Below are 25,653 nucleotides of genomic sequence, written 5' to 3'. Positions count from 1 at the left end.
ACTAGGCTGAGATCCTGCAATTCATTTAATATGGGGGCCCTCAAACAGATACCAGACTGTACCGCCATTTAGCCACTACCAAACTAAGGTGGAAATTATAGAGATTTAGGGGGAAAGGAACAACAAAATGATAGGCCTGATTCCGCTCTCAGTTACACACAGGTAACGCCACTGAAATCTGGATTGACTTGGATGTCACTGAGAGCAGACTCTGGGTCAGGAAAGCACCTCAGAGCATAAAATCACCTCACAGATGGTTCCTGGGTTCCCAGACCACCAGGTTATTGAAGAAGCTGTTTAGCCATAGGGAATAAAGGACAGAGACAGGGACTGAGCTAAAGCCACACATCCCCAACCGAAGGCTCACTAACTGCAGCATGGCGCTGTTCTGGTAGGCCAGCCTGTGTGGTGTTTTGAGGGGAATCCAGCAGGAAAATCAGGAATATCAGGGTGAGGGAGCACTTCGCCTCACAGCAGGAAAATCAGACCAGTCGGTGGCCCCTCTTGGAAGCCCAGCAAGGATCTATGAGATGTCTTGGACTGACACAGTAGCAGCAAGATCAGCTCCTGACAACTGACAGGCCACACCCTCCAGCCACACTCATCCCTGATGCCAATGGAGACCCACCTGGGATGAATCGATCTCTCCATCCTTATCAAGAAGCTGCCAATAACAATGCTGCTGAGTACTGGGCCCCCCTTCTGAATAAGCCCCATTTCCCCCACGCCTAGCGCGGTTCATGCTGGGAGCCAGAAAGCAGTCTCGCTGCGGCCAGAAAACACAGGCCCTCCCACCTCCTTGGGCTGTGGTTATTCTTCATAAATAAATAAGTGATTGTCCGACATCCCCAAGCCCGTGTTCTTGCCTGGCTGCCAAAGTGGATGCTTCATTAAGCACGGTGGGAGGCAGCCGTCTGGATGCCTTACAGTGTGCGTCCATGAGAGGAGCCTCCGAATGACAACCGTCCCCAAACCGCCATTTACTGCTGCTGCGTCTGGAGCTCAGTTCAGGGGGGAGAGTGTGTTGTCAGCAAGAGTCGCTTGGATACTCCATAGCAGGTAAAGCTCTCTGTGATGCCCAAGCAACTCATCAGTCTCACCCCCCATACTCCCAAAGCAGGAAGCAAGTTGATCCTTTCGCCCCTAACAGTGACCACAAAGGTGTCACAGACCAATTCCTTCCCTGGTGGTTGATTTATATGGATCTCCCACATCAGTAACTTTATATTAAAATCAGCCCCCAGCTCTCCCTAAGGCTCTTTATATGCCTGTGATGGCTCAGTGCCCACTCTCCCCACTCTCCCTTTGGTGACAGGGAGCTGGTGACTTTCTCCTGATGACTTCCTTCAAAGTGAAACCAGATCCTGTCAGGCTCCTCCAGGGTGCTGTTAACTGGGCTCCCATGGGGCCTCTCCCACCTCTGGCCCCAAACGAGGCATCGGAATCTATTGTCACTTGGGCCACTGGAGCTCTTAGGCTCAATCCGAGCTCTGAAGGGCATATGACATAAATCCATGCTACTAGGCAAGTGCCTCTTCACTAGCAAACATGCTCTAAAACCCCTGAAACAGGATCAATAGTCTCAAGAGTTCCAAGGGCCAGAGGAGATGGTTGCTACCTGAAGGGCTCCCCACCACCGTTCTTTGGCTAGCAAAGAGGTGTATGCTCTGTCATCCAAGGTGGCTGCAAGAGCAGTGAGCTAATGCCCAGGCAAAGAGAAAACCTCTCTCTGGCTGCAGTCTGGAACCAGCCTTTCCAAGTGCCCTCATTTGAAGCTAATCGCCCTGTCGTCATCCGCCTGTCTGAAGATATGCAGCAGCCACTACCTCACTAGCCAGAGGCTGGTTAATGGCAGGAATGACCATAGGATTGAGGGCACTAGGTCAGGGAGGACTAGCGCACCTCACCAGGCTCTCAGGCTTCTGCTGCCATTGAAACACTTGGTATTTGCATTCCATACAGTAGCCCCATTGAGAACTGTGGGAATCGCGCCTGCACAGGTGCACTGTGGGTGAGGAGGGAAGGGCTGGCCTCCTCCTGAAGCGTAAGGCACTGGGCACAGTCAGAGATGGGACACTGGACTACGAAGACACACAGCAGGAAAGCAGACAGATTCCTTGCACAGGGTTGGGACTGGCCAAGTAGCAAGCAAGAGCACTACTCCCTAACAGCTGGAAACCCTCCTGGCACATCAGCCTCCCTTGAAACGCTTGCAACTGACCTTTTCTTAAACTATTAGAGCACCTGGGAATTAGCCAATTCCCTGAGGGTTAAAGCCCTCAAGTGATTGATTCAGCCTGCTTGCTCTCCTCTGAACAGAGAGCATTCAGGGTGAGTGAGCCCTCAGGGAAGCTGATGGATTGCAGCCTCCTGTCTTACCACTGAGATCAAAGCTGAGAGAGAACTGATCCTGCAACCTCCCAGCAGGCTCCTGTTTACAGGGCAGCCTACAACTGAAACCTGAGCTGCTTCTCTCCAGCAGTGAGTCAGTGAGATGGAAGCAGAGGCAGGAGTCCTCAGACTCAGTGCTAATCGATTTAACATTTCCACTGCCCACTAGCACCACCTCCCTGCATGCTAAGCCCAGGGTCCTACTACATGTCTGGCCCAGCAAGAACCTGGCTCGGATTAAAACCTAAATGTCCCTAAAATCCTGCAAAGAACTCTGTTCTACCAGTTACTTTACAGATGAGGCCCACATGGCAAAATTCAGATCTGGCCTTGGATTGTCCCTAAATTCAGGGGTTTTCAGATCTGGCAGGCACTGGTTTTGCCCATTATAAAGATATTTGCAGAATCCAGATCCCAATCGGGATGCAGACACCTCCAGAGTTCAGGGATCTGGAGTAATGGTTGAGCCTCTTTAGTTAGTGTACATCAAGACCTAGATCTTCAAAAGCAACTACTGATTTTAAGGTCCCCACCTGAATCACTTCAAAGGAGTCTGATTTTTTAGAGGGCAGGTGTCCAGCACCTTCTGAACATCAGGTCCCTGTAAGACACCTCAAGCTGAGCCCCCAAGATCACCTTTTCTTGTAGTCTGAGTCACAGAGCTTGGATGCAAAGAAACAGTCAGGTGATATCTTGTCCACCTCCCCAGTGTGCCGAGCAGCTAGACTGACCCTGCCCCCACCATAGTACTACTGAGATTTCTACAGTAACTGCATCCTGTCACCCTACATCATTGAATATGAAGTCCAGATTGACTCAAGTTACTTGCACTCACCCTGGCAAGGAGGTACTGGGTATTATGTTAACAGGATGGGTATTAGGTAGCTGGCTGCAATGCCAGATTCGTCAGGCTGGTTTATGAGTGCATCATATTTCAACAGGGAAGTGGAGACCTATTATGGAATAGAAGGATGCAAGAGAGAGGGGAAGAGAAGAGGTCAAAAGTGAGCAAGCTACAGCCTCATCATTAACCCCTTCACAGCTAGATCTTCATTCTACCGACCATGCTGCTCTACTCTATGGGCATTCCACTGAAGTCGGTGGTAGATTAGATCATACCTGGGTACATACGGCCATGTTCAAAGGTGAGCTTTTCCTCGTGGAAGGATCTACTACATGTACCAGTAAAGAAGATTTAAGAGACAATAGAGCAGCACAAAAAGGCATGGGACCCCCAGCTGTATCCCAGAGGAGAATGGCACAAGAGGACAGCATGTGGAGAGGTCTGCAACTCCAGTTTGAGGATGCTAACATCTCCAGGTAGCAGGGCTTACCCAGTCTGGCTTGGGGCCCTGCTGCTGCCTCCATTTCACCTTCTTCCCCAGTTAATAAAGCTTCACACAGCAGGTGCTTTCTCAGTCACTCTCCCCTCTTAGGAGTTTGGTTTATTTTGCTGAAACTTTTTACTAGGGCAACGTTACAATACAACGTTAACATACTGCACCGTACATCACTTGTTCAGGATCAGGTTAGTATTCAGAGAACCTGGCTAAAGATTCTGGCTTGCTGGCTGGGGAGCCCTGAGTACGCTAGAAAGGGTGACCCCATTTCCAAATACCTGTCCTCTTTTTGGCATTTCTCTTGTGTATGTACTTGGTGTGAATGCTTTTCCATTACAAGAAAGGAGTCTGGTTTATTACCAAAATTCAAAACACAAGTTTTCTCTACCCCATTTTCCTAGCTGGCTCCCACCCTTGACAGAGGAATCTTCCCTGCTTACGGGTCCCAGTTTTGATCATTGCTGAGGAACATCAAGTCTTTATACATGTGGTTGTGGTTCATTACAGTGGCATGTGGCACTTCAAAAAACCCTTTTTAATTTCCCACTTATTCCCTGTTTAACAGAGGCCATTCCTAGAGAGAGAAGATGCTGGGGTAACAGGAGAGACGGGCTGGACACTGTATTACAATTATAAATTCCAACTAAGCAACCAGTGAATTAAAGTCTCTCCCACCTCATTGCCCTTCTATTAAGAACCCCCTTTCTTCTGAGTGCATTAATGGCCCTCTGCCACAGCTATCCCCACGGCTTCCCTCCAGGCCCATTGAAATGAGCCACCTCCCTTTCCAGACTGACAGCAAATCTACAGTTCTTAATCCCATCTTCAGCCAAGACATTAATGCAATGAAGCACCTGGTAAAGACCATATGTAAGAGGCTTAGCACTGAGCAGCCCCCTGCCTGCACTCAGCTCTGGGATGCCGCTTGTTTACATCCTGGTTTAACGTTAAGTGACCCTTCTCGGAACAGACTCTCAGCAGCCAGGGAGCACAGAGCTGTCCCTGAGCCGAAGCTTGGGTTGGCCCAACGTGAAGTCTTGGCAGGGGAGGAACAGATGGGGTAAGTGGAGGATTTTAGAGGCCTACACTACCCACCACTGGGAAAAAAATCAACAGGAAGGGCAGTGGGACTGATTCTGATTGAACCTAAGAAGAATAATATTGATTTGTGATCCAGGCAGACACACCAGGGATGGATATGGCCCAGTGCAACTCTACTGGTGTCAATAAAGTCAGGTTAGTGGGGTTACACCAGGGATGGAGCTGAAGCCATTTTTTTTAAAGCAGACCCCATTCTTCTTTCTTTTAAGTTAGTTAGGAAACCCCATTGCTTGCCATGGAGATGCAATGCATTAGGAGGAAACAGGAGGGGATGGAGGTCATTTGGGGCCCTGCTGCAGGCACACGTCCCTGCAGGAGTCACTCAATCTAATTTTACTGCAAAGGATAAATGAAAAAGTCAAACTCAAATGACAATTTGAAAAACTTCTGGTTTCCTCATTAGCTTTGGGGATACCAGGTCACCTAGCATTAACCAGACCAATGGTGGTGACCAGGAGGCAGTTGAGGACAGCTGGGGAGGGAGGCCATGCCTCCAGGTCCTTTAGTCTGCAACATGCTGTCATAATTCAGAGCAACTGCGCCAACACTCCTCTCTATGGTCGAGCAAGGGCACCCACTCTAGGTTTCCAGCTTCTCTGCCATCACCTCTCTTGGGCAGAGACCTGCATCTCTCCCTCCTGATCACAGTTTTTTCAAGCAGCTCAGTTCCCTGTGATACTGTGCGTTCCCCTGCAAGTCAGACTCCCTAAGCAGGCCTGCTTTGCTTTCTCCTCGGAGGCAATAAATTGCCCACATTTAGAAGGTACCACACAGCCCTTTCTAAGCAAGCACATTTATTCATAAGGTAAAAGCATTACATATTAAAACAATAAAATAACCTACATGGATACTAATAAGCTTACCAGAGGTCACCCCCCAACTCCAAGATGGGCTCTAGGAGGTGGTCAGTCCCTCAAACCCCACCCAGGGGTTTTTCTGTGGTTACAAGTTCATAACACCTTTTGAACAGAACAAGAACACCCATGCATCTGTGAGTTACTTCTTCATACCGTTGGGTTCTTTGATCTTGGGACCCTGAGAACAGATGATGAGCAGACAATGGATTTCTCCCCAGGGTATAGCTTCAAAAGGTTGGGTCCAGAGGTAGGAATTTGCCTTCCTCTCCTCCCAAGTATGTCGTAGGAAACACACTCAAATAAAAGTTCATTCTTATCTGGCACATTGTTTAAAAGAGTCCTTTGAAGATCATAACACTTCCCAGGGTTTACACTAGTCTTGCCTCCACCCTTGAGACATTACACACAATCCCACAATAATATGGAAACATTTGCATTTTTAATACAATGAACTCATAAAACACTTAACCTTAGTTCAATTGGGTTTGTCCAGGACTTTACAGGAAATTGTCATATATGCACATGCCATGTGGAACACAGCACAGTTCATTCCCCTTCCCAGGCTTACAACAGGAGCTTGTGCCGAGAAGGAAAGGAGCAAATCAATGCTGTGTTACACACAGAGCTTTGCTGCTGATATCGAGAAGGGAGCTCCAACATTACAGGAGCACCTCCTCCCTCGTCTACTTTCCTGTATTGAGCACCAGCCCTGCCCTGACTCTTCCTCCACTGGTCCCTCCTTGTGTGTTAACATCTGCTCTCCTTAAGTAATCCACCCCAGTGGTGATCTGCCTCCAAGTCTCTGCTCTGGTCCTTGGTCAGCCCTGTAATGTGACTCTCACGCACAGCACTGTCTTCTTCTTCCCTGGGCCAGGGTATCAGCTGCATTCAGAAACAAAGACAGAGAAAAATGCCAAGCACATCATCCTCGAGGGGGAGTTTTAAACTTCACAGGCCAGATCCTGTTCTCATTGAAGTCAGTGACCGAAGTGCCAATGACTTCAGGTCTTGGGTGTACTCATCCTCTGGCTGGGGTGCTATATGTTCTACTGCATATACATATCAGTCACCCTAATATCATAGGAAGACCTCAATGCTTCCCAAGACATTCAGAATCATTTATTCATGCCTTGGAGACAATTGACAGCCACCATTCCAGCAGGAAGAACTAGAAGAGACTCATTCTGCATTTGGGAGAAGCAGAAAACCCTGGACTCAGTCTCCAAGCACCCTGCATTGAAATATTCCCCATTCCTTAGTGAGGCACTGGTATATTACAAATTCCCTTTACTTTTTTCTGCACATCCTCTGTGGGGTTTTCAAACTAAGCCAGATAATTAGCGCTGGCTCCCACACACACAAGAACAAGCAATGAAATACCTTCACACTGATCCATGACCCTGCACTAGCCCCCAGACACCCTCTGTGCTCCCCAGAATACCGGCCAACTCACTAAGCAAAGGCTAAAGGGGTGATGGCTTTGGTGCTGTGGTCTGAGACTCCAGCCACTACAGGGCTGCTGCCATGGTGTAAATCCTAAACCCCATCTCACGCACTGCCCAACAGGCAAGGACATGGATGTTGCTCCACTGTGCAGGAAGGCTGGATGCGGAGAAATCTTTCCCCCTCCTCCACCCCCCTGTGCTCTGCAGGCCATTTGCCTCAATGCAAATGGGTTTTGAATGGGAGGGGTTTTGAAAGCAGGGCAAGGCAGAGTTACGGGCACACCTAGTAGGTCCACACATACATAAATCTGCCAGTCAAAGCCTCCTGTGCAATTGCTGCACTCATAGCTGTACAGCAATTCATCTGCCGCTCCTTGTCCTAAGGAAAAAGCATTCCAACCCCCACCATGTCCACCACAGAAACCCCTGTGCCAAGCCCCCTTACTCAGTATTTGACTCTACAAGATACATTAACTGATGGGCAAGGGATGTGCATATATAAAAGATACAGGAGGTGGCAATGAGCTAGTGTGGAGGACAGTGCATTTCAATGCACATTCATGGCAAGAGTTGGAGGAGGAGCATGGATAAAAATCCAAGACAGTATGAGACAAATCCTGAGGTCCTTACTCAGGCAGGGACCCACTGAAGCCAATGTAAATACATTGGGGTGTGGCATAAAGATTTTATCAGCAGGAGCGTGTTACCCAGGAGAGACAAAGCCACAAGCTGAGTAATGCCAGCCATCCCAAATGAGTACCAGGTGTTCTCTAAATGTCATGTGTTTGCCACAAAAAGCACACATATTTTAGGAAAGTTTGAGAACATTACAAAGAAATGTGTTGGGATTACATTTTGCATCCCTCCATCTGCAAAGCCACACAAAGGCTGAGCTGAGTCCAACTCTACAGACTTCAGAGGGAGAGGGAAAAAATGAACACAGCTTTGAAATCTCTAGAAATCTAGCCTCCATCAGACTGTGATTTTGAGGCCCAATACCTTTACACTTTACAGTGAAAGAAGCAAATGTTATGTGTCCTGTTACAAAGCTGGGAATCATTCCTTTCTAATGGTATCACTGACCCATTTCTAGCCTTGATTGATACTGGACCGCAGACCAGAACTGAATTTTCCCATCCTGGGCCTTACTCCACTGTAATTTTGGGAGGAAATGTTACATTTGGTGAATGAAAGAAACATTTCTCTGGCAGGTTGGTATAAAAAACAACAACAATCCATCACTCATGGGTTGGTATGTTAGAAGTAACATAATAAATGCAATTGGTTACACAGTTCCATAGGGAATCACATGGCATTTCCATCACACATGTGGCATGTATATCACACACTTGTAGGCCAAGTGTGATTGGGGAAAGCTTCCCTGTTTAGGGATGCTATTACTATATCCTTTATTATCAAATGACACACACCAGGTTTCTAATTAAATTTTAAATAGAAATGAGCTCCCAAGCTGCTGAATAATTCAAGGAGTTGTATTAACTGAGGTTCTGAGATGTGAACTGCACAGAGCATTGGCTGGCAGAAGGCCAGCCCTCAGAAGTACTGCAGCTGTTTGGTGGTGAGTCGATAAGGACGTGTGTGTGTAAAGGAGAGCAAAGAGAGAGCATGTGAGAGACTCTGTGCGAGCGTGGGAAGAGGCAGGTGTGCTCTGAATGACGAGTGTGTGCATGGGATGAGGCTGGTTTTGGTGCTCTGTGTTTATTGCGGTTAATGTGCAAGTGTGATGAGAGGCTAAGATTCTTTGGCTAGATGTACAAGCCAATGGGAGCGTGAAGCTATTGTGTGTGCTTACACATGTGTGAAAGTGCTTCTGAATGACGACGAAGTGTGTTCTCTATACATGTGAGGCTGGGGGCTGAACATACAAGAGATGGGGGGAGTGTAAACTTTTGTGTACCTCACCATGAGCACAAGTGTGTGAGGAGCATCTGCATGATCCATGTGAGTGTCAGAGGGGGAGTGTGCATGTACAATGAGTGATGTGTAGGTGTGCCTGTGACTCTGTGTGTGTGTGTCACCATGAGTGTGACTAGGATATGTACAGAACACAGTTAGTGAGCATGATGATTTCCAGTCCTGAGACAATGACAGCCATGCCCCAAGACGCATACAGGCTAGTACAGTGCATGCAAGGGCATGAACATTTGTGCATCCTCGCAAAAATGTGTTGTACCCTTGTAAATTAGATTGCTGCTGCTGCTTGCTCAGCCCTCATCCCAGGTGGAGTGCAGGCCTTTCTAAGGTCAGAGGAATCAGTGCAAAGAGAAGACTAAAAGACTGCAGCTTTCTAATTCCGGACCTCAATCAAGCCAGGAAAGTGCCTACTGAGAAAGAGATGAAGACACAGGATGTGGCGGGGGGCAGAAGGGATCGGGCTGAAGGTCAGTCTCCTGCACTGTATTTAAACATGCCAAGCCTGGAATTTAGAGCAGAATCATGTGGGATAATCTCATAAGCTATAGGAAAGCCTGCAAAACACGCCCCTTCCCTATCCCGTCCCTCTCCCAGTGGGCGTCTCAAAAGTTAAGTCGTCTTCTGCTAAGGAGCTCAGGGAGATTGAGGAGGGGGTTAAAGCAAGAGCCCTATTTATATAGACAAACACAGGCAGGTTAGTTTCAACTTGATTTTTGTAATGTCAACATAGAGGAAGTTCAGCTTGGATGCAGCAGTGGGTTCCAGTGGGCCTGAAAGGAAGCGGGTGGCATGTATAGATTTATGTTCTCCAGGGGAGGCTCAGCCCAGGCAGAGCAGTGGGTTCCAGTGGGTCTTGTATGGGGGGAAGTGGGAGAGACTGTGTATATTACCTTCTCCAGAGGAAGTTCAGCTCAGATATGGCACCCAGTTACAGTGAGAGAGTCCTTACTTTTTGTCCCAGTTTTCTAGCTAGCCTGACAGGCTGCCCAAGTAAGTTGGTTGACTCACTTGACAGGACACAGCCAGCCAGATCCTATTGGCCATTCTCTGGCCAAACTACTACTGAAGTCAAGGCTTAGAATTGGGCCTAGTGAGTTCAGCTGGGACTCAAACCCAGGCCCTGCCTGGATTACTCAAGGCTTATGCTCAGAGGACTAGATTGCACTTAGTTTAGTTCACAGTAGCAAGGGAAAAGAGAGAAAGGTGATTGAAGGGAGAATAAGAGGCCAGAGACAGAGAGGGGGAGGATGAGGCAAGCAAGAGACAGAGATAAAGGTGATTCTTTCCTTAGCTTGTGAATAATGATCCAGCCATACCTCGGTTTTTAATATTCACCCAGGCCCAGGGTTCCCTAGGGACACATCAGACACTGAAGTGAGATAACAGAGTTGATGTTTAATCCCAGCTCCTCTTAGCAAGAATTATGTCAGGGCAAGGGAACAGAGTCTCCCCCAGAGGAAGAAAGGAAAGAAAGGGATAAAAATAACCTACCTGTTGCTGGTCCCAGATCCAGGCTGGAATCGTTGAGATCTCCCCCGTCTTCCCAGAAGTACTGGGGGGGCTGTAGGATCTTGGACTCCTCATTCTCCTCACTGGCAAAGCCTGATCCCGCGGAGGCATGCAGGGCACTGAGAACAGGGTCAGGCTCCGTAGCTTCCAGGTTGCTTTGCTCACGGGAATCCAGTAGCTCCAGATGGGACATCATTGTAAACTCCACCAAGGAGGTTGAGGTGAGACCCTCGGTGGTGGGCTCCTCTGATGAAACAAGGCAGATGCACAAGGTCCCTACGCAGTGACAGGGAGACCCATGTCAGAATAACAGAGTGAGAGACAGGAGTGGGAACTGATGAAATGAGACATACACGTTTTGAGTTGGCCACGGGTTCAATTGCTCCAGGCACAGCTGTACTGGGTCAGACCAACAAGACCATATAACCCAGTAACCTGCCTCCTGTCAAACCAGATCAGCCCATCTAGCTTCCTGCCGCGCTCTCTGAAATAACCCCCTACCCTCCTCAGGTTGAGGGCACTGTTAGCTTAGGACAAAAACAATCATGGCTGTTTAAGAAATATACACAAGAAGCTACACAGACACAACAAGTTCACCTCCAGACTCAGCTGGCGTAAAGCAGTGTCGTTCTGCTGAGGTCACTGGTGCCCCAGGCACTTACCCCAGCACAGCTCCATGGACTTCAAGGGAACTAGGCCGATCTACTCCTGCTGAGGATCTGGCCCCACTGAATTTATTAGACGCAATGTGGCTGGGGCCAAAGCTGCCTGATTGCAGTGGACCCGAAGAAGACTCTGTGTGGCTCAAAACCTTGTCTCTTTCACCAACAGACATTGGTCCAATAACAGATATTACCTCGCCCACCTTGTCTCTCCAATATCCTGGGACCAACATGGCTACAACTACACTGCATGATTACAGTGGCGACATTCAAAATTCTGAGCCCATAAGAAGGCTCGTGTTCTGGAAGATTGTGTGTTTGATTTTTCTATATTCGTTTTAAGTCAGATTTATGCTAAATGACAAATAAGCAGAGTAGAAGGGATAAAAATGCAATGCTGTTTGTCTTGGGCCAATGGATCCGAAGAGAGGCTGATGCAGCCATCAAGTTCAGAGCCCCATGTGGTGGTTGTCTGATAACCTAGATAGGCTGGAAACATAACAAGCTAGATTGCTTCTGCAGTCCCACCCATTTTCTAAATAATACCACCGTATGTTACATCCCTATAGGACCCTCTATCTCAAAGGGCTTCCCATGCTGCACACAGACAGCACCTCTGAAATGCACCACCTCTAGGGCAGACTGCATCAGCACTTTGCACAGCGGGAGGGATGGGGAGGTAACATTTTATCCAAAGGCTCCAACTTAGGCCAGGGCATCTTGGTGCATGCTACAGAGACTGACACTTAGTTTTAAGATCTTCCCTAAACTGCACAAAACTCAGTTATGTATGAGAAGGATGAATGGCTGAGTTGACCCAGCCAGCGTTGAACCTGTGGTTCTAGACCAGGGTGGGCAAACTTTTTGGCCCGAGGGCCACATTGGGGTTGCAAAACTGTATGGAGGGCCAGGTAGGAAAGGCTGTGCCTCCCCAAACAGCCTGGCCCCCACCCCCTATCCGCCCCCTCCCACTTCCCGACCCCTGACTGCCCCCCTCAGAACCTCTGACCCATCTAACCCCCCCTGCTCTTTGTCCCCTGACCACCCCATCCTGGGACCCCCACCCCCTATCCAACCCCCCCCTGCTCCCTGACTGCCCCAACCCCTATCCACACCCCCGCCTCCTGACAGGCCCCAGGACTCCCACGCTTATCCAACCCCCCCCCGTTCCCCGTCCCCTGACCGCCCCCCCCGAACCTCTGCCCCATCCAACCACCCCCTGCTCCCTGTCCCCTGATCACCCCCCCAGAACCTCCGCCCCCTGCTCCCTGTCCCCTGACTGTTCCCTGGAACCCCCTGCCCCAGCCCCCTTACCATGCCGCTCAGAGCGGCATGTCTGGCAGTCACGCCGCCCAGCCGGAGCCAGACGCGCTGGCGTGCTGCCCTGCAGGAGCACGCAGCCCCACCACCCAGAGTGCTCCCCGCGCGGCAGTGTAGCTGCGGGGGAGGGGGGACAGCCTCCCCGGCCGGGAGCTCAAGGACTGGGCAGGTCAGTCCCGCAGGCCGGATGTGGCCTACGGGCCGTAGTTTGCCAACCTCTGGTCTAGACATTACCGACCTGGGGCTTACCCTGCTAAGCCACCCTCTGGAGGGAACAGTTGCGTTAATGCACGTTCACGTACTGCCCAGCCCCACCAAAGTGTGCCCTACTGCCTAAGCACAGAAGCATCTTCGTTCAGATATAAATCTGCAGTTCTGGAACCGTAACAATCCATTTGTCCTGAAGGGACTCGGTGTCAGTGGCATCTCCTAACCAGGCTAGGAAGCGCCCAGTACTCTGAATACGAGATAAATACCTTCATCACAACAGGTTAGAAAAGATACCAGTCATTATTTACCCTGTGGGGGTGGGGGTGAGAGAGACACATCCTCTGCATGTGTGTATACCTATTCTGGTGGATCCCCCAGGAGATGTATACAGCAAGCCAAAGTAACTGCATGACCTTATGATTGTAACCCTGGCCCTCCTTTTCCCCACCTCAACTGCTTGTATCATCTGCTGTGCTGTAACCACTATTAGACTGGGAGGTATTAAGGGAAGGGAACATAGCTGTTTCATTTGTCTGCAGGGCCTATGGCACGCTGTGGTCAATTACTAAATAAATAAATAATAAGGGGATGTCCTGCCTTGCAGGCTGAAACGGATCACAAACACTGAATTCTTGTTAAACACCCTTCCTGGAGAGAAGGCAGAATTTTAAACACTCAGGGTAAAATCCTGGCTCCACTGAAGTCTATGGGAGTTTTTCCATTGACTTCAGTGGGGCCAGGATTTCACCCCAGGACTCTCTCTCTCTCTCTCTCTCTCTCCATTATCTCCCTCCTAGGAACATAGTTTGTTGTACAGGGGCACGTTACACATGTAATTCAGCTCACTCACATGAGCCTTATACAGCTCTCTTGCTCACTGCTACAGCCCTCTACAGAAGCTCAGCTCTTCCCTACAGGAACAGAGGCAAGGGGCTCTTCCCCATAACTGAGTGAGCGACCCTTCTATTTTGAAACACCTGGAGAGTGGAGAGTTAACTGCCATTCACTATACCAGGGGTGGCCAACCTGAGCCTGAGAAGGAGCCAAAATTTACCAGTGTACATTGCCAAAGAGCCACAGTAATATATCGGCAGCCCCCCATCAGTTCCCCTCTCAGTGCCTCCTGCCTATTGGCAGCCCCACCATTCAGCACCTCCCCCTCCCTCCCTGCACCTCCCAACAAGCTGTTTCATGGCATGTAGGAAGCTCTGGGGGAGACCAGGATCAGGGGAGGGGGCGGGAAGGGGTGGAGCGTGGGCAGGGCCTGTGGCAGAGCCAGGGGTTGAGCAGTGAGCACCCCCCGGCACACTGGAAAGTCAGCGCCTGTAGCTCCAGCCCCGGACTCGGTGCCTAGACAAGGAGCCGCGTATTAACTTCTGAAGAGCCGCACGTGGCTCCAGAGCCACAGGTTGGCCACCCCTGCACTATACCTACATGGAACAAAGCTTTCGTGGCAGCACTGTACACAGGGACCGAGATGCTCTCAGATTTAGGGTAGAAGAACATATCCAACATGGGACCTTGTCAGTTTCTCTTTCATACTTTTAAATACAGACTAAGCCCATCTATAGTGATGGTCATATTCCAAGCACTTCACAACCATCTAGTTAATTAATCATCACTAGAGCTTTGGGACATGGTTAAGTATTATGCCCATTTACTTACAGGGAATCTGAGGCATGAAGGATGTAACACCTAGGGATATTCCCTCTAGATTCCAGCTGCGGAAGCCAGAAGTTTCCAGTTCCCAGCTGAGGGCTCAGACCACCCCTCCCACGCCTGTACAGAGCTCTAGAGAGAAATCACTTGCCATTGTTGCTGGGAAACTTGGGAATGACGGGCTGCATTTCTCAAGTATGCTGCCTGTGTTTGGCCTCAAGAGTCTTTTCACTACTGATGTAGGAAATATTTATTTTCTCCCCCCACCTGTTCCCAAGCACTGCTTGGTTTTGTTAATTTTGTTCTATTGATCTAAGACAAGATCAGCTCAGCCCAGCACAGATAAATGGAAAGAAACTATCATAGAAGCAGCTGCATTATGGAAAGAAAAGCTACTGCAGCATAATGCAGCCAGTGGAGACACTTCTCCAGGCATCCCAAGGGATGGGCAAACTCATCGGCAGGTGGCTGAGTCACTCAGTGGGACTGAGACATCCTGAGCTTTGCAGCAGAAGCCCAGACATGGGATAGTCCCTGACAGGCAATGACTTCGCAGGTTCAGTTCTACTGGAGCGCTCTCCTCTCTCCGCTTCTAAAGAGCTTAAACTGACACAATTTTGTTCAGGATTTTCTTGTTCTCATGCAAAAACAGCTGTTAATTGATTATGTGTATTAGAGTAGCACCTTCAGGCCCCAGCTGGGAGCGGTACCCCTGTGTGCTAGAAGCCGTACACACGCACAGTAAAAAACAATCCCTGCCCCCAAAGAGCTAACAATCTCAATGGACAAGAGAGACACAGAGTGGGAGAAAGGGAGTATTATTTTCCCAGTTATAGAGGTGAGGGAGCAGAGGTGCAACAACACGCCCAAGGTAATGTAGTGAGTCTGTGGCAGAACTGGGAACTGTACTCTGTTCTTCTGAATCCCCACATAGTGTCTTGACCACAAGGCCACCCTTGCGCTCTCAAATGCCCAGGAAGGCCTAGGCTGCTACACACATGGTTTGTTAGTGAACTGCTGGGGCAGTAACAAGAGGAGAACAGCACAGCTCCTTTTTTCTGTAGGTCCCACAAAAATGGCGGCGATTTATTTGGAGTTGGGCATTTCCACCCTTCCTCGTTACTTTGGCTACAGCAAAATGGTGGTGGCAGATGGACATTCTTGGACCTTCCCCACCAGGTGGTTGTAACTAGGCTGGGCAGGATTAGATTGAAATCATCAGTAGTTGGTAAACATCGACTTTCCCTGACACACAGAAATAGGGTGACTGTATTTTCCCAAAGGGAAAATGGGACACCTCACAGGGCCAGCCCGAGGCCCCCTGCCCCCGCGCAAGCCTCCCCCCAGCCCTCCCTGCCACTCATGTGGGGCCGGCCTGAGGCCCCCCTCGCCCTCCTGAACCCCGTTGCCACATGCCCGCGGGGCTGGCCGGAATCCCCCTGCCACCCACCCTGGGCCAGCCCAAGGCTTCCCTCTCCCCTCTACGCGCGAGACCAGCCCGAGCCCCACCACTGCCCGCCCAGGCCCAGCCCAAGCCGCTCCCCGGAGCCCTCCCTTTTGTGCGGGCTGGCATTGCTGCTCGCCCCCCTCTCTCCCGCATGTTCCTCCAATCCCTGATAGGGGTTGCACCCACTTTTTTGGCAAAACTGTGCAAGATGATCAGTTGGCAAGAGCAAACAGAACAAATGTCCAGTTTTGCCAAAAACATCGGGATGGCCAGGACAGGGCTAAAAAAGGGGACTGTCCTGGCCAAAATGGGACATGTGGCCACCCTACACAGAAATCAGTGAACAAAATATCCATCGACAGCAGCCAGCGAGCGCAGCCTCCCTTGCATTTGGTGCCCACAGGAATCTGGTATCCAGGCCCCATGGCCACATAGGGGGCCCTCTGCAGCCCCACTGTCACGGCCTTATTAACTCATTAAACAGTTAGGAGTGCAGGGTTGTCCCTGGGCCAGAGCTGTTCAGTGATGGGGTGGTCTCCCTCATGGCCAGGGACTTGTCCTCCTCCTCACAGTCCTAGGCAGCCCTGCTGTCATGGCCCGCATCCATGCAAGGAGCCCCCCACAGCCCTGCTGTGAAACTGTGAAAATATATTAACACTGTTTATTTATAACCTTTTTTTCCAGTTATTATGACTGATCTTAACTGTGGAATTTACCAAATAATAAAACTCAAATTCTGCTGAGCCCAGAGTTCCACTACCCTCAGCACAAGATAAAATTACTTTGTCTCAAACTCTGGAGTGAGTTGTCAGCAGAGATGGTTCATGTGGGCACTACCCGCTTTCTCTAGGAACATCTCCCAAATGCAAGTGTGCCTCTGCATCCAGCATCAGGTGAAAGACCAAGTAGTTGCTTTAGTCCCTGGGAAAGCCCCGGGTCTGTTGCAGGGTGTTTACTTTTGTAATAGCATCACAGAAGGGTTAGATGGAGGAATTGGACTCAGGACACCTCCCCGCCCTGGCACACACTCGCAACCTAGTTCTCTGCTATCCTGCATTTCCTGCATTCATTTACACTTGCACACAGTGAGTATAAAATGCAGCCACCCCACTCACACGCATGGGAGTGTTTTACATCCACTGCACAGTTGAAAGGGGCAACACAAGGCACAGGGGCCTGGAGAATCAGGCCCAGGATGTCTCTTTGGAATCTTTATTGACACACCCCTCACATTCTCCCAAGTGCTTCCTAGGGAGGCCCATGGCAGTTGTCAAGACAGGCAATGGATGACTCAAGCAGAGGCAGGAGCATACTTCGAAGGAAATGGACCAATGGCTGGAGTGGAGATCCAACACCCACCAAGGCTGTTCCTAAGCCAGACTCCTTTGGAGAGCAAAGGGGGAACAAACAATTTCCATTTGGTGTCAGTTTTCTGACACGGTACTTTAAATATAGATCAACTGATAGGAAAACAACACACACACAATCAAACAAAACCCCATGACTGCAGAAGAGATCGAGTGGGGAGTTTTAGCCAGGACGCATTGGTTCCTTCAAAGGGGGCATGTCTCTGACTGGCAGATTCTGTACAACAGCCTCCCAGCTGGGTGTGTGACAGGCACCAAAGGGGGTCAGGAGGGTCTCAAGTTGTCCCCAACCAGAAAGAGGGCAGCCATGACACAGTGAAGGGAAATGGAGTATTCAGGGCTCCAGCCAAGTTTGGTCCTGCTGCTGTCCAGCTTCCATTTCAAGCTTTACCCCGAACAGATCCAAGGGTTTGCCCAACTAATGTTATTTACCAGGGTAGCAGGGTCAGGAAAGGGTCACTTGCTGATAATCAGTTAGGACAGCAGCACAATGACTGGCGGAGGGAAGCATCTACTAGTGATGTCCCCTCCCCCTCCAATCCAAAAACTCTGTGTAGAATGGAATAGCTGAGGGAGCAAGGCCCAAGGGCATTAAGAGAGGAGGGAGGTGTGGGCACAGGGAGCTGAGGAGGGAAACGGATCTGGAATTAAGGCTAAAACTTACAATGACAACCAGCTTGTCCGGCTATTATGTAGGTTCTTTAAAGCAGTGTGAAACACAAAACAAAAACGAACTGAGAAATCACAAGGATAATTCTGATCCCAGGTACTGATGGAGGAGGAAGAGAAGGAGAAGGAACTTGACTTTCCTCGTTTGAGTCGCTGCTCTCAGATGCTCCTGTCTATCATCTGCACCATTAGCAGCCCCATGGACGCTCAATGACATGGACTAAGAAACATACGAGAGGCTCAGACCCCAGCCAGAGTTAATCGGCCTGATGTGTGATCATTGTTACAGATTATCTGACCCCTGTTCCTTCCCCCTACGAGATTCCCCCCCTTGCTGTGTCGCTCTCATTTACTAGTGGAACATTTTAAATTGAATGCTGGATTAAGAAGCCTAGAGGAGCTATCATTTCTAATTAGGGTTTCGGAAAACAGCTTGAAGGCTGGCATGCCTCTGGCACAGTCCAAGGGGTGAGCACACAGGTGCCTTACCAAGGGCTCCTTCTAGCACACTTATCTTCCCTGGGCCCCAGTATGTTTTCTGGGCTACTGGGATGTATGTATGTGTGTGGGGAGGCCGGGGTGGTGGTGGTAGTTTAATGACCCATCATGGGAACAATTCTCCATTGACTGGAAAAGGATGGGCAAGATGGGGCCTGACAGGTCTTTGTAGTTGGAGAGTTTTTGCCGGGAGGTTACAGAGGATGCAGGATCTCTATGGGAAGGGGTAAGTCTGTACCATCATGCTCCTTCCCCACCCCAGAGCCACCAAACCAAGCAAGACGGGGGCTCTTGCACTAAGACGACCTTGGAATGCTGGGAGGGATCGAGAGGGCGCACCGCAGTTAGCACAGAAGGGCACACCAGACGGTTTTGCTGTTTCAGGGAGGATGCAGGAGAGAATCTAGGCCTACACGTGGTAACTGGTTCTGCTCAGGCAGTGCTGGAAATTGCCTCCCCTTGGGCAGAGGCTACCTCGCCTCAGAACCACGTGGCCCTGATCTTGGGGTCTGATTTTCAGAGCTGCTGAGCACCCCCACCCTCAGCTCCCATTCACCTCAACTGGTTGCAATTTTCAATCAGCAATACAGACACACAGCACTTCTGAAAAACCAGGTCCTTAACACGGACCAACTATGAAAGGTTGGGCATGCGCCCATCATCAGCATGTGTCACGACGCTAGGAGGATTCAGATGCTGAGCAGACCATTGCCCAATGCCTCCTCACACATGCAGTGAAAACTGATCCCATCCACCAGCACTGAACAAACCCAACTCGCCTCCCTTCCCCACCCCATTCATTCCAGGATCTAGATCAGGATTACTCTCCTTGTTTTCAAATCCTCACAGACCTGGTTTCTTTCCCCTTCCTGGTCCTTCCATTCTTCTAGTAGCTGCCTTCTGCACCTCCCGCTGTCTGGGAAAAACCTACGGATCCTTCTGCTCCATCACCATTCCAGGGCAATTCCACTATCAGCTGAAACATCTCTCTTTGCCCTTGCCTCTTATTTTTCCTCCCAGTTTACTGCATAACCCCTCAAAGTGTTATAGGATCTGAGGTGTACCAAATAAAGCTATATTATTGGCTCCAACAGCACAGCTGTTGCAGAGCCAGAGCTCCTTGACCAGAGCACAGAGGAACAGGTTTCTAAGAAACATGCTAGAGGCCCCATCAGCCCAGTCAGCCAAATGGTGTTTACACTGACTTTGCCAGAACTAAGCTTAAACACAGCAATTAAATTCAGTTCCAGCCCGTGCGTACAAAGGGTCTCCCAGGACTTCCTTCTGTTATATGGTACACTGTGTTGATCCCCTCTACTATATTTATATCCAAGCCACAGGATCCAATTTCAACAGTTTCATGCTGTGGTTTAGTCAGGACCTCATGTATATTCCTTAACTGGACTCAACCTCTGGACATGTTCAAGGGTTCAGTGTAGTTTTGTGACACCATTTAAAACACTGATCGTTCCACGCTAGACTACAAAATTGAAAGGAGCAAAGAAAGACAGTAGTGTAACCAGGCTTGGTTGTAACTGTCATGTTGAGGGAGAGCTCTAATATCTTTCTCTCTCACACACACACACACACAAGATCTCTCTCCCCCCATCAAGGAATCCATGCCTGAATCCTGCCAACAACCAGGTTTAACCAGGGACGTGAACAGCACAGGTCTCATCCTAGCTAAGCAGGGCACAACTGCCTTGCCAGCATCCCTGCCGCTATAAACAAATGGCTGCATGTGTTTGCTTTGCCTCCGTTGTGTCTCTGCCCAGGCTGCACTCGTGCGGGTGACAAATAGCTTGTCTCCATTCTTTTGGGATTACGTGTTTAAATAACCAATGAGAACTGGCAGCAAATTCACACGGTCGCCAGCAGCAGGACTCAGTGCACCTTCACCCTTCACCCCCTTACACTGTACTCTGCAGTCTAGCCTGCTTTGTTGCTACCGTTGGCTTATTTTACCCACAATACTCTAGAGCTGCTTCCCACTCTGAGCAGAGGGGAAACTTTTATGTGTTCTGATCTGTAGCCCGTCGCCTGGAGCTTCCCTTCGAGGTCTTCATGTAATTATTTCAATCCCTGATGCCTATAATTAAGTGAACATTTCCTTATGTTACTGAAGAGGCAAAGGAAAAATTGACTGCAGGGAATTTTCATCTATCCTGATTTATGCTCCCTAGGCGTGGGTTCATTTATACAGTACTAACGAGGAATTGTCTAAGCGGACAGACGGAGGGGAAAGAATTATCTAATAGAGCCTGGCACTCACACAGCCACATGCAGACAGACACCTGGGGTGATATGGGGAGGAGGAGGGAGATGTTTTTCTCTTAACCTCATAAATTTACTATTCATGAAAGCAAAGGGCTTAGATAACTGGCTAGAGCCAGGCAATGCTCAGGCAAATGGCATGCTGATTACCAGCCAGATCTGACAGTGGACCTCAATTCTGACTTGCCACCACCCCAGAGCTTGGCCAGTGTCCCTTAAACACAATCTTCAGCAGCTAGTGTTTCATTCCTGGGTCTCAAGCTGAAGCTCCATCAATACACCTCATTCCTGTCCTGCAGCCTCCCGTTCTATTCCAGTTTTGGGGCTCCCCTGCTACACCTCATTTCTGTCCTGCAGCACCCCCAGTTATCCCAGACCTGAACCTCTCCTCAGCTGGGACTGCCAATCATGAAAACCTATGTGCAGGTTTTGCAATGTAGACTCACTGCAGCGTCCTCATTCTTCACTTGTAACCTCTACACTAGGTAAGAATCCAGGTCTCCAGAGGCAGCTAGCTAATGAGTTCACCCATTGGCCCCCCACAACACCAGTTTCACTAGCCTAAGGATTCAGCTGGTACTAAGTTATGCCCTTCTCGGTGTCTCCTCCCACCCCCATATTATCTAGGTGCTATTAGAGGGAAACAATCGGGAGACTTCTAAAGAACAAACCCCTTTTTGTTGCTGTCAGATGGAGGATCACGATAAAGGTACAAAGCCACATCTCAGCAGAGAGAGAGGCCCTTCCAGAAGTTGGAAGGAAACTTGGAAGGTTTCACCGGTCTAGGCATCTCCACCTGATATTGGTATAATGTAGCCCAACTCCTGTAGCTCCCAGATGACGTTTAACGCCACCTCCCAAGTGCCTGTCTGTGTAATTAATGTAGCTTTAAAATAATAATTGTGAAGTTAGTGTTGGTGAAAGTTGCTGGCTTTACAGCCCAGAAGACAGCTTCGATGCACAGACCAGTTACAGCCTGGGAAGCAGCAGAGCGACTGTCCCACATACGTATTGCTCCCTTCCAGGGACCTCCCCACCTCACCCTCCAAGGATGAGGGGGTCATTGTCTCCATCCTCATTCACTGCTGGAGTCTCCTGCAGAAATGCATAACAGGGAGGTCCCAGCTGTGGTGGCTTTCTATGCTGTAGAGAACTTTTCACTAGGAGATGGGCTGAGACCTTATCCTGTAACAGTTGGATGACCCCAGTGGAAAGAGGGGTAGACACTGGATCCCTCCTCCTCCTAACAAAGACACACTCTGGTGGCATAATTTAAACCACACTTGGTTTCTGAGTTCCCCACCCCACCCTATAACCTCACTGGTGGGCCCCTCTTTCCCCATTTTGCCCCCACTATCATATCACCAATTTGGGAAGGGGACATGTACCCAAGAGGGTACATAATCACTTCTGGACCACCATGAGTAGAGCTCCATAAACTGAGGTGGGCTGCATAGTCAGCCAACAAGCAAAGATTTGCCCATTTACCCCTATCCCCACATCAGAGCTCTGCCGATTTAAGATGCTAAGCGTACTAGGGATATCCCTGAATCTCTGGTGGTGCAGTGCTCCACTTGCTCCGTGATGCACTCGGAGCTGTATTTGCAAATCGGAGTGCCAGCACACAGAGGTAAACAGCTGAATCAGAAATCAGAGACGCAGAAGAACTGTTAGGTTGCAATTTGTCAATCTCCCTTCACACAGCGCGGGAAGGTTCCTTACAGCACATTCTTATATGACTGGTGCAGCTTGGTTTGAAATGTATTAGGTGATGGGAGGTTCACCCACTATGGGGGCAGGAAGAAACCACAAGTATTTGCAGTTGGGACACCATTGATGATTCAGCACCATGGTGGGAGCTGGTACTAGACCCCCTAAATAGGCCTTCTGATCCTTTCTGTCCTATAACGTCTCACTTCATTATTTTAAAAAATATATTATTTCTGTTACGGTAGTGCCAAGAGACCTCAATCAAGGGTCCAGGACTCATTGTGCTAGGCACTGCACACCAAGAATCAAAAGATAGTTCCTGCCCCAAAGCACTTACAATTGATACCTCTCCTTCAGCTGTTTTGGGGGTGTGCTTTTGACTGACATCAGGAAGTGGGATATTACTGACCCCACAGCACATTCTCTAGTGCAAACGAGCTACCTCTTTATGAAACTGGCCCTTCATTACGCTCAGGGAGAGAAGCTCCCAGATCCAGCATAAGATGCCTTCAAACCTGGCTACTATCAAATGATCCCAGACAAAGAAGGCTTACACTTCTAATGCTCCATTTCAAAGTTCTGTTTTCACAGCACTACCCCAAAATTCAAACTACTTTTCTTTTAAAAGGCAAAACTCTCTTTCCCAGAGTTCTTTGAGAGAGGCCCCTTGTTTGAAAACATCTCCAAGCAGATTATATAAAAAAAGCAGCACAGACCTCATAACTAGTCTAAGTATAATTACTTATGTGCTTAATCGGCTTTAATAAATGCCCCACCCCTTCTCCAAATTTCAAGATTAGGATCTTTGGGGCCGGTGAACTTGTTTCCTTTTTTTTTTTTTGGCAACTTCACAGTGGTTAGTAAACTGAAAAAGCCCATAAAATAAAGATATTTTTTGTGCAGCACAAGATAGGGGCATCTCTATAGCCCCCTTGGGAAAAATAACAGCATGCAAGAATCCCAGCTCAAAGAATGGCATGCAGAAAGCATGCTACATTCAGAGCTATTTCCACCCTCTCCATAATAACACCACCTTGTTTACTTCAGTTGGACAAGTGCTTATTGTAGCATACACCTTCCCTGCCCAAAGACATTTTTAGCAGCCTTAACACACATTCTTCTTCCTAAGAAATAAACTTTTAGAACATACAAGTAGCAAATGATTCCCCCCTCCCCCAAAATCTTCACACTACATAATAATAATAAAATGATTCTTACAACTATCATGGAGTGGACATGCACCCTTCATAAAATCAAATTAAGGAAAAAGTACAGAAACGAAACTTGGGTCACAAAATCTAGACTTGAAAGACTGAGCGTAATCTTATATCCTTAAAAATAGTGGTTTAAGGAAGGGAGAAGCTGCCCAGCCAAGATCTCAAAGCTGCACAGAAGTAAAGAGCACATTGCTGTGAATTTTAGCACATAACCCAAACTCTAGGGAAAGATAAAGAAGAGGGGGGATTACTCACTAATAACAAGTCATGTTCCCTTCTGGGGACCTACCTAGCTCATTAGAGGTGAAGGACCGGCAGATCAGAGTGGTTTTGGTTTCTTTTCTCCCTATCTCTTCACATTCACACCCAGCGAGTTATTGCTTTATTTAATTCAGTAACAGAAGAGACAGGAGAGCGGAGGTCCCATTTACTTGGCCAGGTGCTGGGGACCAGAGCCAGTTTGGTCCCTATGGTCTATTCCCCAGGACTTGGCTCCCTGGTGATAGAGAAGTCCTAGTCAGTTCACCCCACTGGTCCCCAGACAGGATCGACCCCACCAGTCTATTCCCAGGGCTTTGTCCAAGCTGCTTTAATTTAGCAAGTCTTCTGCAACTGACAGAACGCTGCTGGGATTGCAGCAGCTTCTCCCCCCGATTTCATTCGCTCTCCCGCAAACAAATCACTTTAAAATCAAAGCAACAAAGGCACTCACCCCAGGCCAGCAGCACCGCCAGGGCCTGGTGCAGCCGCAGCTTCATGGTGCTGGCCGTTGCACTTCTTCACTTGGACCTGGATTCTGCAGCTGCCCGCGGGGCTCTGCCCCTCCTGGACACAGCAACCACCTCTCTCCCCTGCAGGTCCGCCTCAGACTGCATCTCCCCACCGCCAGCAGCGGAGCTGCAACTTCCCCCCAGCCCCCTCCTCCCGCCGGGCTCCACTTGCTAGTGTCAGGCTCCCTAGGGTAGGGGATCTGGAGGGGGCGGGGTGGGGAGCTGCTCAATGGTCAATCCGTGCACAAAGGGAGCTCGCCCTAAAGCCGGGCAAGAGCAGCCGCCGCCTCAGCAGCCGCCCTGCCAGACGCAGCCCGGGTCTGGTGCTTGCATAAAATCAGCCAAATCTCCCAACCCCACGGCGTGGTGCATCCTCCTTCCCGGGGCAAAGGGGGCTTGCCCGCGGCGTGGGCACCGCGACTGCCTTGCGCCTAGCGGCCGGCTGCAGCGGCTTTGCTCTGTCTCCCGCAGCCTCCCAGGGCAAACCTCCACCCCGCCTCCGCGGCGGCGGCTCGGGGTGCCCCGCGTTCCCAAGCCGGGGAATTACAATTCATCCCTCCCCAGCGCTGCGTTCCGGCCCCTGCCCGGGACCAGCTCCCCCCGGGTCCTAGAGAGAGGCCCGGCCTGCGCCCTGCTGAGGGCGCTCACGAGCGACCAGCCTGCGGGCCAGGCTCCGTGGGAGGCAGGAGCGCGGGCGGGCGGGGGGGGGGTTACCCTCCTTCCCTGCGGGGTGTGTGCCAATGAGAAGCTCTCTGGCAGAAGCGCCCCCGGACCACCGCGAAGAGGCTGCCTGCTGGGGAAAGCCTCTTGCCCTTTGTGCACACGAAAGGCTGTTGCTGGGAGAAGGGAGGTGCTTTTAACAGCACAGGAGAGAGCTACAACTATCATCATCTAGCTCTCAGATGGCACTTGTCACTGGCAGCAGGTACAAAAGCCGGCACGCTCCAGAGCGGGGGGGTTTGAGCCACTCAGTACAGAGACAGGGCCCTAGCTACAGCCTTCAGATTCCCCTGAGTAAAGCCATCAGATCTGGGCCCAGCGCTGCATAGAAGCAGAGCTGGTGGAAATTATCCAAAGGAGACATTTCCCCCAGGGAAACAAGAGCCTGTCCTCAAAGCAGACATCATTCGCTTTCCCCGCCCAAGAAAGTAGCCGCTGTAGATGTAGATCATATCAAACCAACATTTTTCACATGGAAACTCTTAGTCCAGAGATTCTCAAACTGTGGTCCGAGCTCCATTCAGGTGGTCTGCAGCCAGTTCCCTCTGAGGT

At 49.8% G+C, this 25,653-nt stretch overlaps 1 protein-coding gene across 1 annotated transcript in view; it reads right to left on the bottom strand.

The window, feature by feature from the left end:
* The window catches only part of PODXL2 (podocalyxin like 2), a 39,665-nt gene extending 14,676 nt beyond the window's left edge, over positions 1-24,989 (bottom strand). Inside the window, exons 1-2 of the mRNA XM_073351363.2 lie at positions 24,324-24,989; positions 10,561-10,854 (exon numbers count right to left, since the gene is read on the bottom strand). Coding sequence (XP_073207464.1) covers positions 10,561-10,854; positions 24,324-24,369 — 340 coding nt within the window. The 5' untranslated portion in view covers positions 24,370-24,989. The remainder of the gene's footprint in view (positions 1-10,560; positions 10,855-24,323) is intronic.
* Positions 24,990-25,653: the final 664 nt, after the last annotated feature.

This window comes from Lepidochelys kempii, chromosome 7 (assembly GCF_965140285.1).
Source record: "Lepidochelys kempii isolate rLepKem1 chromosome 7, rLepKem1.hap1, whole genome shotgun sequence".
Classification (NCBI taxonomy): domain Eukaryota; kingdom Metazoa; phylum Chordata; order Testudines; family Cheloniidae; genus Lepidochelys; species Lepidochelys kempii.
Note: the sequence above shows the minus strand (reverse complement) of the source record. Positions and strands in the feature narration are given on the sequence as shown.